Genomic DNA, 16,404 nt, shown 5'->3' with positions numbered 1-16,404 from the left:
CCTCTCTACGGCTAAATTTCTTATTCCTAAATTAAAGTCTTGTTAGATGAAATGGCGAGGAAATACAACCCTTTCTTGAAAAATCAGAATACGCTACACTTTGTTACCAGACGGATATTACTTATCGCACGTTGCTTCGGTGTGTTTCCCGTTTACGGCTTACTGTCACCTTGCGCTAATAATCTCAGGTAAGTAGGTGAACGTTAAATACTTACTTTTAATAATAATCCAGCGGGGGCCGCAGGACTCTCACCTCTGGCTTGCCTCCATTAGCCGGCCAGAGTGGGGCGTTAGAGCTATACGCTCGCAGGGTGGAAGTGAAAGAGGCATAAGTCGCGAGTTGGTGAGGCGGGTAAACCACCTCGCAAAAAGCGGTGTACACCTCTCGACACCCTGAGCTACCATGTTGATGCCTTGCCGTAGTCGCTTTGGCTAGATAGGTGGCCCATCCAGTGACTGGCGAGTCACCGCCTGCACAATGTACCTCTGTTATTAACATTCACAAGCAGGCGCCATAGTCCCCCATAGCCCCAGTATCCCGGTTCACTAACCCCCAACCCAATAGCCCAGTTCCCTTTGTTCCCATAATCTGCTAAAGGTGGACGGAGGAAAAACTGCAGAGAGAGTCTTGGAAGAAATGGAGGGAAGCCTTTGCCTAGCAGTGGGACACCTTAGGCTAGAATTAGATAAGATGCAATAATAACAATTGGTAATAGAAAAGTTCTGTTGTTTCCAGGTTCATAATAAAGTCACCGTACACCATAATATTCTTGGCTAGTGTGGCTGGTCAATGCACATTTAGCATATTCACTCTGGTGCATGTCTTCGAAACCGGAGCTACCCCAAGAAACTTTTGTAAGTATTATCGTAAACAGTAAGTCGTTCGTCAGTAAATCTGCACAATTTACATTCACCTATCGAAACCATCGCTTTCAACATACTTGCAATCTTCAGTAATACGTATCACAAACACTTTTTGCGTGGTTGCTTGTAGAGAACACGTAGTGGCATATGTTTCATAAACTTAAGCTGGATTGTGTGTATTACCAACCTCATCAACCCTGATATCAGGGTTACTATTGAACCGCCAAAGGCCCCTGATCTGGCTCAAGTAACGATTACTTACATCAGTAAGTAGTAACCGGGACCAACGGCTTAACGTGGCTTTCGAAGCACGGATCTTCTTATTTTTTGGAGGATCAGGTGATCAGACTGAAATGTCCTAATCAAACAAGAGATCACAAAGTATTTTTTGTGGTATGTCCGCAATGGTATTCCAAGTCAGGACCTCCGGATCGTGAGCCCAACGCACAACTACTGGAGCACAGTAGACTCCGAATAGACATTGTAGGATTCACCATAGCTGGAAATGGCTTGAGCGACATGATAACGAAGCCGACTCTAGGAATTTCAACTAGTTTCAATCCTTTCATGCTTCTCTTCTTTCGCCTTTTCCACATCCATCAGTCGTCTCATATACGCACGCCAGTTTTGAGTAGACCGTACGATCTTAAGGTCATCAAGTTTCGATCATGATATTATGTCATTTAATTTTATGTTTAATGAAATCTCATCGACATGTGTATTCTGCCTATCCTAACCTACGGTGCCCAGACCTGGTCATCATTGACTGAACGTCAAAACTCCAGGCTCAAGATCTCCCAAAGAGCGATAAAACGTAGTGTGTTAGGTGTCAAACGAATTGATCGAGTCCGAAACACAACACTGCGTTCAAAAACGGGAATCGCTGATGTGGGACGAAAAGCCGCCAGACTCAAATGGGATTGGGCCGGACATGTTTGTCGCATGTACCCTGAGCGGTGGGCACGGATCGTCACGCGTTGGGTGTCTCATCACGGGTACAGGCGTCGTGGTAGACCTCGAAAAAAATGGCGTGACGACTTCGACGCTTGCTGGAGGGACTGGCCGGAGGCCTTTGCCCAGCAGTGGGATCTTGTAGGCTAGATTAGATTAGATGTTTAATATCATTCAATTCCACAGACAAATTCGTCGTCAATACATCTGGTGCCCTGTGTTCTCTAATTATCCTAAGGCTGGCTCGAAACAGGCCTTCTGTAGTACAAGAAGTGTCAACTATAGAGACAAGTCTGCCCACTTTCAACCACAGGAGCGTTGGGACTCCTTGCAAAATTGCAGCTGGAATCATTTTTTCAAGTGCTGTGCGTGAGTACCATAAATAGTTATGTAAGGAGATTACTTTTCTATCTAAACCTATCAGGGTGTTAGTGACATCATAACGAAAACTTTGTGGGATGATTCAGACCATGATTCTGAGTAGTTATCAAGTGGAATTTTCCGTTGCAAAAGTATGGACCTGAAAATAATTAAAAAAAACATTAAAATTTATTTGAATTTTCCGACAGGAAATTCCACTTAATATCACTTCGGAATCACGGTCTGAATCATCCCCCTCAGTATTTGTTGACTTAATATCAAATATAATTTCCCATCGCAAAAATATAGAATTGCAAATAATTAAAAAGAAACACAAAAAAAAAACATGAATTTGCGACAGAAAATTTCACTTGATATTAAGTCAGAATCATGGTCTGGATCCTCCCCCTCAGTATTTGTTACGATGTCACTAACACCATGTATGTATGTCCCACTGCTTCCTTTCAATACAAAAACTACAGAAGTGAGTTTGGATCATACTCCACTACAATGCTCCGTTGCTGGTTGGTGGAGGTGTTTTGGCTAATAGCCAGACCATTTTCCAAAGCTTTCAAGCAGCAACAACGGTAAGCCTTCGACGAAAGTTACTAAGCGGTCTGCGCCCCTGAAGGCATGCGATAGTGGTGCATGTTCTTGGGCACAGACATAACTTAATTTTAGTTTGACAGTTCTTGTGCCGTCCTTTCATTTACAATAATTGCAAGAAAGGGACAGAGCTAGTTTTAGTCCTGTCAAAATTCGGTAGGTTCCAAAGGTGGTGCCCAAAATGGTACCATTGGTAACCTTTCCCATAAATATCAGCCAATAAACAGAAAGAGCCACGTGGTTACGCGCTCCTACTCTTTTTTCTTTTACCGTGTTTTCTTTTCTGTAACTTAAAATAAATAAATAGTTAATGCAATCGTAGTCAAATATAGAAGAAATCACGACAAAAAGAATGCAGGGTCTTTAAGCCAAAGTAACGATGTATGCATGCCCTTGGTAACAGAGTGTAACAACCTCGTGTCATTTACATCTGTGTACATTGTACATCCCTAAATATGATGTACACGTGATATCTATAGCAGACTTCGCTGAGACTACACTTTACACTTACAGACAGGAAAATTGCCTCTGTTATAAATTAGACTCTTAATTTTTTTAAAGGATTTATTACCTTTATTGAAACACAAAAAGCTTTCAAATTCAAGTAGATTAAAATCCTATTATCATTATGGTCTTCATATTAAATGCTATATTTAGTAAACTTTATTTTAGTTAGTTTATTACCAGAAGAGGCAAGGTGTTTGTACACCTAATAAGACACGACGATTTTATTAAAAACATCATAGAAGGAAAGCTAGAAGGAAAGAGAGGAATGGGAAGACCAAGAAGAGCTTACATGGAACAGATTAAAGAAAAGGTTAACGTCGTGTCTTATAGGGAAGTCAAGGAATTGGCCTTTGATAGACTGGAATGGAAAATGCTACATCGACAAGAGCGTGGCTCTTAAATTGATGATGATGATGATGACAATTAAGTAAATTACATTTATAATACAGCTTTTCACAAGTTCACGCATTCTTCCCTTAAAACTTCTTAAATTAGGCAACTTCTTTTGGCTGTCGGTGTATCACTTGTAGAGCGATAAATCTTGTCGACATTTCAGTGGAAGTGTGGAACACGCTCTTGGCTGAGTAGTAGGTTCACACGATCGACAGAAGCATGTTACCAGGGAAATTTCTTAATGGGCTCATCCATACTTCATAAATTCATACATAAAGAAACGTGCGACTACAGAGCGACAGTCGCGCGACAGCAGCGGTACAGCAGCGCTGCTGGTAATGAGACCGCTATTGCCGCGCGGCTAATAGTGCCCAAACATGAAACCCACATTCCCGAGAAATGCGTATTCCGAGGTATGACTGAACCTGTATTGGGCTGGTTTTCCCTTCGCAAGTTGGAAGGTCAGACAGGCAATCGCTTCTGTAAACAACCGGACCTGTCAAATCTTCAGGTTAGATAAGCGGGATAATGCTAAGGGGATGATTAAATGTTGTGGACATTTCAGTGGAACACGCCTTGAGTATCAAGTTCTACTCGAGATTGACTGAAGCTTGCTACCAGGGAGATTCCTTGATGGAGTCGTATTATCTATACACCATGCCTGCTCCAGCTGCTTACATCTCATTCAGTGTTTGGAAGTTTATGATATTGCAGGTGAGACATAAACATTTTTTTTTTTAATTTCTGATGAAGGCTAGGTGTGCACAGGGTGTTAGTGACACCGTAACGGAAACTCTGAGGGGATTCTGAGTTGATATCAATTCGAATATCCTGTTGGAACTTTTATGAAAAAAAAAATAGATAATTTTTTTTGTTTCTTTTTTTGTGTACTGTTTTTTTGTTTTTAAAAATCTGTCTCACATTGTGCTTTAAGCTGCATAAAAATATTTTTTTTTTATTAAATACTATCAATTATATCTAAAACAATAACGCGTTTTCAATTTACGTTGCGGTGTAGCAAAAACTTAAAGTTTTAATAAATCATTTTCGAAATAATTACAACAAACACATCACACGTTGACGCTGCAGAGGGTAAATGAACAGGGGGGTTAAAATGGCCACTTCGAAGCAATTCATCTGAAAGCAATATTGCAATTGACATTTGTGCATATATAAAGGACATGCGCAATGCAAACAAATGTCAAATAGCAATATTGCTTTCTTAGATAAATTGCTTCGATGTGGCCATTATTAACCCCCCCCCCCGATCATCTGATCGGGGGGGTTAATAATGGGGACCGATGAATGACCGATGAACCGACCGGGGATCGATGAATGATGAATTTAATATGAATAAGTAAGTGAATGAATACTAAACAAGTACAATCAAGTGGACGTTCCATTTTCTTCGTTACGGTGTCACTAAAACCTGTACATTATAAATCTCCGCCTACCTACGGGCGTACAGACGCGTTGCTGTGAAATGTTTTATTGTCAGGACGTGCAAAGGCTGAGTAGAAAGGTGACTAGGATATTACATTTTTATCATCGTCAGTCATCTGCGAATCCATTTAAGCGTAATCATAGACTCGATGAACTGTAATTCTTCCTTTTTATTGATAGGTAATATTTAAAACGTTCGAGTGTTGCTATGACAAACTCCTAATAATTCCTAATAATGAATCCATTCAGGCGCGATTGCGATCAAAAGCCACATACTATGTTTTTGGTTCATAAAATGAACTCTGAAGCATAGACCTTCCGGTTAATTAAAGGGAGGCCTGTGCCCCGCAGAGGAACGTATGTAGGAAGTTTATGTAAGTCTAATCTATGGCTAGCCTACAAGATCCCACTGCTGGGCAAAGACCTCGCCTGCCTCTTTTCATTTTTCGCGGTCCTGTGCGTACTCCGGCCAGTCCCTGCGGCAAGCGTCCATGTCGTCAAGTTTATGTTAGTAATCATTATTTGAGACGATGTTTGAAATGTTTCAGAAGCAAACCGGTGTACCACATGACCACAGTGTTATTATAGATACTGTGGTCCTTAAGAATATTATTATCCTTCCAAACACTAACTTGCCTAATTAATTTGTTTTCCAGTTGATCTACGTTCAAATTATTTTCGTGGCAAACTTTACCGACGTGCTTATTATAGTCATCAGTTTCTACCTGAGTGCTTACTTTGAGGAGTTAAACGGCTTGATTAATTTGTACAAAGATAAGGTGAATATTGTTTTGTAGTACATAAACTTACGCATTGATTTCTAATTAAGTGGCAAATTCACTAGTCATCAACTTGTAGCCAAGATACTTGCAACAAAGCTATTTGTAGCCAAGCTACTTGTAGCTAAGCTATTTGTAGCCAAGGTATTTACAGCCAAGCTACTTAATAATACTGCTGGTGTAAGTGGGTTTGTACCGGTTTTTCAAAATATCATATTTCTGTTGTCGTGTAAACATTATGTATTTATTATTTTGTGAGTGTCAAAATGGCCGATAATAGGCTAGTTTCCAACTAGTCAAATCAGTTACTTTTTACTAAACGTCAAAACACGAAATTACTATGGAATTTGTATGAAAAAGCACTCTGTGACGTCATAGAAAAACGTGACAAAATGTCGGACTTATTATTACGTTTTTCTTGATTAAAATTCATAAATAAGTTTAATAGAAAAAAGAAAATGTTTTTCGTTAGTTTTAGATGTGTCTTTATTTAGTAATCAGAATTTCATAATTTATCTTGAACCTAGTACACGACCCAATTCGGCGTCTTGGCGTATTTAAAGTTGAAATAATGCTAGAACCAAGGTGCTTCTAGTAAGGGAAATATTTCTGAGGCTAAATTGCTTCTCCATTACTGCCCTCAAACTTAAAACACATAGGTCGGTAAAAAAAGATGTCGACAACAATTAGTTTCCAAGAAATTTTAGTTGTCAATGTTTCAGATAAATAATGGCATAATGACGCTATAAATAGGCTGACAATGTTATTTAATATCTGAACTAGATAGGAAGCAAATGTCTCTCCCGACCCGTCCACCCACTGAACTTTCCCACTGGTGGGTGGACGCTAGTGTGAACCGTATTAAATCAAATCAAATCAATTTATTTGCGAAAACACATAAAATACAAAAAGGTGGTAAAATAAGTTAAATAACAATGTTGTGATGTGTTCGGCCTGCATGCAGGCGTACAAATATACATAAAAATATAATAATAAAGAAATGCAGGTACTTTGAAAAGAAAATTATTTAAAAAAATTATACTTATTTAAAAAAAAAACAAAGTTAAATTATTCTTAATGTGTAGTGGCAGACACTAAGCGGCAATGATAGGGAATCAATTATTAAGCACCATTCAAATTTAAATACGCTGACACACAAGCGGCTTTTCTGACACTTATAATATTTTTAATTCATTTCCAGTCACCAAGCATCTGGAACGTGTTGAGAATCCACTATACAAAGTTGACGAAATTAGCCAAGATAATAGACGAAAACATCAGCTCTTTCGTGCTGTTCTCATTTGGAAGTAACATGGCCCTTATATGCGTTCAGCTGTTTAAAATTCTCAGGTAACTGACGTTACATAAACAGTCTATATACGTCTCACTGCTGGGCACAGGCCTCCCCTCATCAACCGGAGGGGGTATGGAGCATACTCCACCACGCTGCTCCACTGCGAGTTGCTGAAGGTGTTTGGGCTAATATCCAGGGACCAACGGCTTAGCATGCCTTCCGAAACACGAGACCATCTTATTTTTTCGGATAATCACAATCGGGTGATTCAAGCCTGCAATGTCCTTACCAAACTAACGACAGTCTTACAAAGTGATTTCGACAATGTCTCCATCCGGAATCGAACCCGGACCTCCAGATCGTGAGCCTAACGCTCTAACCACTAGATCACGGAGGCTGTTAATAGCCAAACATACCAGCGTTGATAATATAGTTATCAATGTTGTATATGCTGTTCTTTTGTTGCTAAACAAAGGATTTACAGTTACATCTTCCACCCTTTATTCTCTCTCTCTATTTAAGAGCTGCGCTCTTGTCGGTGGAGTAACCGCCATTCCTCTCTTCTTCCCGCCAAAACCTTCACCTCCCGATACGACACGACCTGCACCTTCTCTTTTATTTGTTTCATAAATGTTATCCTAGGTCTACCCTTTCCTCTCTTCCCTTCAATTTTTCCTTCTATAATGTTTGTTAAAATGAATCGTGTCGTATCAGGTGGCCAATCATATTTCCTCTCCGGTTCTCTATAGTCTTCATAACCCTTTATTATTCTGATCAAAATAGAGAGAAGCAATATAGGTAGCAATTCTATACATAATGTGATCCAAATAAGCAACAATTATTTTTATGTATGCTTCTGCGATTTATTTTGGAATAATTATGTACCCGAGTAATGAGAAAAATAAATAGCCTATATTATGTCCCACTGCTGGGCACAGGCCTCCCCTCAATCAACCGGAGGAGAGGTACAACCCCATCTGTATTGTTTTTGGTGAAAATAGCCTGGAAAGTCTCTCATTCTTAAATCGAATGTTAAATTCCGTTCGATTTGTAGAATATTTAGGTACATACTCCTATTTAGGATTAGAAATCGTATTTTTTTTTTATTCTAGAACTTATTAAAATTACAATAACATTTCCAGGAAAGAACTAGCACACGCAACTGCCCTTTGTGACGATGTAAAAATCAACGAGTAAGTATTAAACGTAGACAGGGAGTTAAAAAGGCAACATGGAAGCAATTCATCTAATAAAGCAAAATTGCAAATTACCTGTCATTTTGCTTTTCAGCGGATGACTGTCAACTTCATAATTTTGTCGGGTTATTGGCCAATGTAAAATTTTGGAATGTAATAATAAATTGACGTTTTTTTATTCGTTTGTCTCATAAATTTTATGCCTGTTGATTACCCGTCATTTTGTTTTTCAGCGGATGACAAAATGACAGGTATTGGATTACTTGAAATTAGCGCCATATACCTCGTAGGGCCCTATTTCGGGCAAGATAGAGACCATAAGAACGTAAGATATATAATGTAATAAGCCTTAGAAAGACCCTGCCTATCCTGTACGGCAGGGATACTAGAATAAGATAATATATTATTATATCACCATCTTATAACGCAATATTGCAATTTGACATTTGCGCATATTAAAGTAAGTGCGCAATGCAAACAAATGTCAAATAGCTATATAGGTTTGCTAGATGAATTGCTTTTATGTGGCCTTTTTAACCCCCCAAGTAATTTTTCTAGTACCCCTGTCGCACAGGATAGGCAGGGTCTTTCTAAGGCTCAATACATTATATATCTTAAGTTCTTATGGTCTCTTAGGGCTCTACCAGGTCATATATTGACGCTGATTCATATATCTAATTTAATTTTAAGTAATCCAATATTGTCATTTTGTCATACGCTGAAAAGGAAAATGACGGGTAATCGACAGGCATAAAATTTATGACACAAACGAATAAACAAACGTCAATTTATTATTGCCTTCCAAAATTTTACATTGGCCAATAACCCGACAAAATTCAAAATCCAAATCAGGACCAGTATGTATGTGTCCTCGTGTGTATTCAATGTATTTATTTAATACATTAAGCAAGCCAGTCAGCCTGAATTTCCTTTTTCATCATCATTAGTATTACAAATACATCAGACGCACAGTAATACTAATATAGCCTATTTAGTGTATTTGCCAAATAAATAAATAACTACTTAATAAATAACACTTTGTTACAGAACGCTAAACAGTTTAGACCGTGCAGCCTACTTCCACTTCTCAACACTATTCCTGATCGCACGCGCAGTGCTCACTGCATTTTTTGCGACTAAAGTCCATACATCTGCTCGCGCGCCTCTGCTAGCGTTGTATGAAGTTCCTTCGTGCTGCTATAGTAAGGAGGTACAGTTATTAACCATAGTTGAATTACCGCGATTGTATTATGTGCAGTATCCATTTAACTCCATTATTATATTATATTCTATACGTAATTTAGCATTATGTCTACCTTCAATCAACCGGAGAGGTCGTTCATATTTATGAACCACAAACATGTTTTGAATTTAGAAATAAAATTTATTTTTCTTCGAAAAATGTGCTTCTTTTAAAACTGTCAGTATTTTAAATCTTATCAGCACTTATTCCATGAATTTGTTATTAATATATTTAAATTTTCAACGTATTATTAGGAAAACCCAGCGGTCTGTAAACTTATTAAATAAAATTTAATATAAAATTTAGTAATATTAATAATTTATAATACATTAGTTATAAATAAATTACAAATAAATTATATTTTAATAACTATAACATTTTTATTATTATTTTATCTTAATTATAATTTATTTTTTCTAGGCTCGTCGATTCGTGGAACAAATGCATGCAAACAATATTGCTCTTAGCGGTCAACACTTCTTCTATGTCACACGAAGCATGATTCTTACTGTAAGTATGTAACATTCTAAGTGTCTTTGAGCAACTATTGTTGCTAATTCCAGAACACACCATCTATTTTTGCTTTAGTTATACCTGTCATTTTCTTAACAGCCGAAAAGGAAAGGAATGGGTAATCGACAGGCATTAGATTTATAGAACACACGCCAAATTTATGCTTCGACATGGTTATGCAGAAGAGAACTAACCTTCTCAAAATTTTACATTGTAAAATAATCCGACCTAATTGACGGCACATGTCAAACATGATTCTAATAACGAAATGTCTATTTGATTCGCCCGGGTTTAAAATTCATTCTGTTATTTATTTTCGTTTTCGGCGGATAAGAAAATAACAGGTATAATTTAAAATAAAATTAGGAATTTTTTGCAGGAATCCTTGCCTTTAGGCAAGATCGGGCCGTCAGTGCGTTGCATTTAGAATACTTAGTTTTATTATTATTGTTTTTATAATTTTGGTTTGTTTTTCTTTTTGTTTTGGTATTTATTTTTTTTTGTCTATGTACTTATTGATTTCCGTGTGGTTTCTGTCCTGTATTAAATGTAATGTACCTGTCTGTCTGTGTCTGTTCTTTAGGATGAGTAACTAAGATAATTATATTTTGGTTTTCAGATGGTGGCTACAGTGTTTACTTACGAGTTAGTTTTGCTGCAATTTTCCGATAAATAAAACAGTATTAATCGTAAATAAATTGTTAACAATTCTATATTCGTTTTAAATGCTCACTCACAACTGAACAAAAACATGACTGATTTCTGTCATGCATGAATTCTACCTTCAATCCATAAGTACGCAATTCAAATCATACGTCCCACTGCTGGGCACAGGCCTCCCCTCTATCATCCGGTGGGGTGCGGGTTATACTCCACCACACTGCTCTACCACAGGTTGGTGAATGTGTCTTAAAGCTAGTAGCCGCAACCAACGGCTTAACGTACTTTCGAAGTAAGAAATCATCTTACAGTCTCACAAAGGCATTTCGACATAGTCCTCATTGGGAATCGACCCCGGATCTCGAGATCGTAAACCCAACCACTAAACCCCATAAGTTTTAAAAACAATGGTCTTTCGCAAGCGTGACAGGGGCAAAGGCTTATAAAATATTCAAACAAGTGAAGTGATTCGATACAACAGGATCTTCGTTCGCTGGAGCATTTAAATATATTTTTTTGTGAACTACGCAACTCTTCAGCTTTTAGGGTTGTGTGTTTGGACTTCCGTGGTCCAGTGGTTGAGAGCTGTTGGGCTAACGATCCGGAGGTCCCTAGTTCGTATACCGGTGAGGACATATCGTAAAAATCACTTTGTGATCCCTAGTTTGTTTAGAACATTACAGGCTGATCACCTAATTGTCCGAAAGTAAGATTTTCCGTGCTTTGGAAGGCGAGTTAGCCGTTGGTCCCGGTTACTATTTTACTTACTGATGTAAGTGAGTAATCGTTCCATGAGTCATGTTAGGGGCATTTGGCGGCTCAGTAATAGCCCTAAGGTTTGATGAGGTTGGTAATCCACCTCACAACCCACACGATAGAACAAGAAGAAGGGTTGTGTAAACAGTGTGAAAATGGCTTCTATCGTTATCGGTGGCTACCGGACCATACCGCCACATTTGTAACAGGATCCGATGGTATATACGAAGTCCTAAGATTGATTGAAAAGAAGTTAAAAATATGCTCCATCATGTTATAGATTGATGTTTTAAATATTATGTTTTCTACGATCTGGAACAAATCCACAATCATCACCATTGATTTAAGAGCAACGCTGTTGTCAGTGTAGCATTATCCATTCTTGTCCATCAAATGCCTTATCACTTCCTTATAAGACATGACGTTCGCCGTCTCTTATATCATCAAAATAAGTCACGTTAAAATAAATACTTGCCTTACCTCTTGTGGCTCTGATCGTCCTAGTACGGATTCAATAACGGAAGTCAAAGTCAATGTTTTGTTTAAATTCAAAAGCTGCGCCTAGCACCAATCATGGGACCCCAGACCCGAATCAATCGAAAACTTGGCAAGAATACCCGTCCTCTTCACGGGTGAACTCAAATAAAGAAATAATCGAACGCTTTCATTTTTGAAGCGTAAAAGGGAACTCGTTTTAATCGTACAGAATAATTCACCTGGCTTGAAAATACACATTGTATTGAACGGTAACGCCGTAGTCTTTTAACGGTGTTCACTGTAAAAATGTTGGCTGTTTTTAAACAAAGAACCTCTTTATGTGTGAAAAGGATGGCCTACGCTTACTTAAAACTATAAAATCCAGGATGTTTTAAAGAAAGGCCAATTCATGGAGATTCCTTTATTGTCCATAAACTTTTTCTTTATCTAGAACTATTGAACTGCAATAAAACCAACTCATACGTTATAATTGATCCCACGAGCTGTAAAAAAAAAAAAATGAAAATACAGATCTTAAAAGTATATTTGAATTTGAATTTTGAATTTGATTCTTTCATCGAATCAGAGTGGAATTCGGTGATAATTATCTCTTAGTACTTACAGTTAGTATCATAGTCCGTGTGACGTAGAAAAATCCATAGCCACTCATTGCCACTTTCAAAGTATTGATTTCATTGATAAATCTCTCCACCTGAGGATATTAATATAAGGTATTAGTGATATCTTAACGAAAACTTTGAGGGATGATTCAGGGAACTGAAAATAATCAAATAAAAACACCAAAATTTTCATACATAACATAACATAAACAGCCTATATACGTCCCACTGCTGCACTATCCTCCCCTGGATTAACCGGAGGGGATATGGAGCATACTCCACCATGCAGCTCCACTGCGGGTTTGTGGATGTGTTTTTAAAACTTTCATAACGATGATTTTACCAAATCACTTAATTATAATTTGAATACTTACCTCAGTACTATATTTGGTGTTAGGCACTTCATATAACAACATGATAGGTGCTCTAGAGGTAGAGTTTACTCTCGCAGCCAAGAGGAGTACTAGTAGAGTTCGTGCCACTATGAAGGAGAATGAGTACGAGAAGTAGATTGTATGCTCAACTCCGTGGAGGGTTCTGAAAAAATAAAAAAGCCTATCAAGTTCGTGTCTGACACGCGCACTGATGGTGTCGAGGCTTTGACTTTGCCGTTGAAAAACAATGCAATTGAAATTCGAAATACTTCGCGTTTAGTTTACCAACTGCAAATTTTGTAACGGCAAAAACATAATGTTTTTTGTGATGGAACAACTAAAAAATATTTTTTATATTATTTTATTATGTGTTTTGATTGTAAGTAATGTGTTACTCCATTTTATATAAAATACATTTTTTTTATTTTTTTATATTTGTTACTGTGGTGTTCCTTTGTAATAAACGTTTCTTTCTTTCTTTCTAATTATGGGATTTATCCCTTCAGATGTTTTGAACTTGATACCTCCAAGCGTTCCCGAGAAAAAGGGGACTTGTCTATCGACAGACGAGAAGACGGACGGACAATAAAGTGATCCTATAAAAGTTCCATGTAACGACCTCCGTGGTCCAGTGGTTGAGCGTTGGGCTCACAATCCGGAGGTCCTGGGTTCGAATCCCAATATATCACCATATCACAAAAATTACTTTGTGGTTCCATGTTCAGTTAGGACATTACAGGCTGATCACCTGATTGTCCGAAAGTAAGATGATTCGTGCTTCGGAACGAACGTTAAGCCGTTGGTCCCGGTTACTACTTACTGACGTAATAAGTAGTCGATACATGTCCCATGTCAGGGGCCTTTGGCGGCTCAATAGTAACCCTGACACCAGGGTTGATGAGGTTGGTACTCCGCCTCACAACCCACACGATAGAAGATAAGAGTTCCATTATTTCCTTTTAAGGTTCAGAATCCTGAATCGATAGATTGATTACAAACCATATAAATAACAGTCGTTGTTTAAATCGCAAATTGCAAACACAATCTCTTCTTAAAAAGGATATTAATTTATGATGAAAAAAGAAAGTTTTCAAATTATACTTGCTTTTGTAAAATATGATCCTTGCAATCATAGGGTACGATATGTCCTGTGTTAGTTTTGCTGAAAATAATTTAAATAATAAAAAAGACAGAAGTTGGCGCATGACCACGACGTTGTTACTACGTGTATGTCTTTGTTACGAAGGCTTTACAACAGTGGGAATATGTTCAAATTCGCTTTGTGATACCTAGGATGAATTTTGATTACTTTAATCGCAATTATGGTGAGATCAATGGCCGACCTAGGAATATTAATGGGTTACAAGCGGTGTACACTGAACAAGGATTAGTCATGAGCCACTCTGAATCGGTATCCTGGTATGAAACGATCGATGAATGTGAAGAAAGCAATTGAGAAGTGTGTCAGGATCGAAGCAAATGGAATTGCATAATCTCTGCTTACACCGGTGGGAAATAGGTATTTTTTTTTTGTAGATTTTGTAAATTACGTGACTTATTGTAGATTTGCCAAAAATTGCATTAACTACTTGTGCATATTGTAACCATAATTCTCAGAGAAGCCACTTTTTGAGTGCTTTATAACAGAAATAGTATTTGAGCCCATTTGCCTCCTATATTATAAGATATTATAAAGGTAAACTGATCTAGGCAATTACAAAGAAAATGTCTTACGCCTATATCGTCACTTATCAATTAATGAGGCTTACCCAAAATATATTTCGGCGAAGCTAGACGAAATTCTATCTGATCTATGAATATGGTTACTATTACCATGGACACTTGATACAAAAATCTCATTCGTATCGTGTAAATGCAAGCGAGACATGTCTGTCGTCCGCGCAAGCTCTCCCTTACTCCTAAGCGACGAACGGCCATTTAGACTAAAAATACCCGTGAGAGGGGGTGAAGTAAATGTAGCTCGGCATCTGATACGAATTGGTGCGGGGCGGGGAGTGACCGGTCTACGCTTATTAATCTTTATTATTTTATTTTATTTTATTTTATTCGGGTAGCTTACAGCCTCTTTTACAAAGTAGATATTTATATGTGTAAACAAACGCCAATTATAAAGCTACCACAGGTGAAAAAATCATTATATCTTGTTAGTTACATAGATAGATAAAATCTTTATTTCTTAGGTTTAAGACGTTACATTAACTTTTTAGTATTAAAGTTTGAACATATTTGAAATGTAAGACACTTAAAACTAGTTAAGGAGTAGGTTTATAAATACTTACTTGAGGCTGTAGAAAAGTTGCGTACAAATCCAATACAGGTTAGTCCCAAATGAAGTAAGAATGTAAATACCGAAATGTGAATTAAAACAATTCACAAGCTTCACAATTCTCAAATATTGCGTCCGAAATGTATCAGCATTGAAATGTTCCTGCAAAATGAAAATACAATTTTATCTAATTGGACAGACATATATTATCTCATGGCAGAATTCTTTACAGTGTGGGTAAAAATACAAGTCACCAGAAGAATACTAAGAAATACCTTGGGAATACCATGGTGAAACCTCGATCACACCATAGACAAATAATGCCGACGGAATCAATCAGCATACGACTCTGCAAATAATGATCACAATGCAATATTAACAAGGTCGATTTTTCTAATCTTCGTCGGTTATAATTTTGTCTATGGTGTGATCGTAGTTTTACCGTGGTATTACCACGTTATTCCGTCAATCAGCATACGACTACAAATAACGATCATAATACAGTAATAACAGTGTGTAGTACAGGTCGATTTTTGTTTGAATAAAAAGTGATGATTGACGAATGATTGGTGAAAAGATGTAATATCTCTCGAAGGAGTCAAATTCAAATTCAAAAATATCTTTATTCAGTAGGTAACATAGTTACACTTTGAATCGTCAATTTTTACATAACAAACGTCTCATCCGCCTAAAACTACTACAGCTTATCACAACCTGTATAACCGGGGAAACGAAGCTGCAAGAAAAACCTCGGCACAGAGCCCTAGAGTCAGGTGGAAGGGCGCGGACCGTGACTCGCTCGCACACGCGTACGGTAAGATTTATATTTTAACACCCCAAAATATAGATATATATTTATATTTTGGGGTGTATGGTACTTCTAGGGTTAGATATAATTAGATTACGGTATGTGATCTGTTGTAGTATTGCTTGCAAGAAATAGTTTCTTGTGTAAGAACATAGCCAATTTAGTAACTTTGTATATTATCTTCTAGGTAGTGTAATAGGGAAATGTTGGCAACCATGTCAGTGTGAGAAATCTGTTCTTGGAGTAAATTGATGCACTTTAATGCTGTGTAAT

The 16,404-nt window shown here is 37.6% G+C and overlaps 1 protein-coding gene across 1 annotated transcript; it reads left to right on the top strand.

The window, feature by feature from the left end:
- Positions 1–3,922: 3,922 nt before the first annotated feature.
- On the top strand, positions 3,923–10,825 carry LOC126379521 (gustatory receptor for sugar taste 64f-like). Its single transcript, XM_050028314.1, has 7 exons — positions 3,923–4,094; positions 4,247–4,395; positions 7,105–7,253; positions 8,340–8,390; positions 9,441–9,603; positions 10,057–10,146; positions 10,769–10,825. The coding sequence occupies exons 1-7, from the start codon at positions 3,923–3,925 to the stop codon at positions 10,823–10,825; spliced, it is 831 nt and encodes a 276-aa protein (XP_049884271.1).
- Positions 10,826–16,404: the final 5,579 nt, after the last annotated feature.

The sequence above is a fragment of the Pectinophora gossypiella genome, chromosome 3 (genome assembly GCF_024362695.1).
Source record: "Pectinophora gossypiella chromosome 3, ilPecGoss1.1, whole genome shotgun sequence".
In the NCBI taxonomy this organism is placed as follows: Eukaryota; Metazoa; Arthropoda; class Insecta; order Lepidoptera; family Gelechiidae; genus Pectinophora; species Pectinophora gossypiella.
Note: the sequence above shows the minus strand (reverse complement) of the source record. Positions and strands in the feature narration are given on the sequence as shown.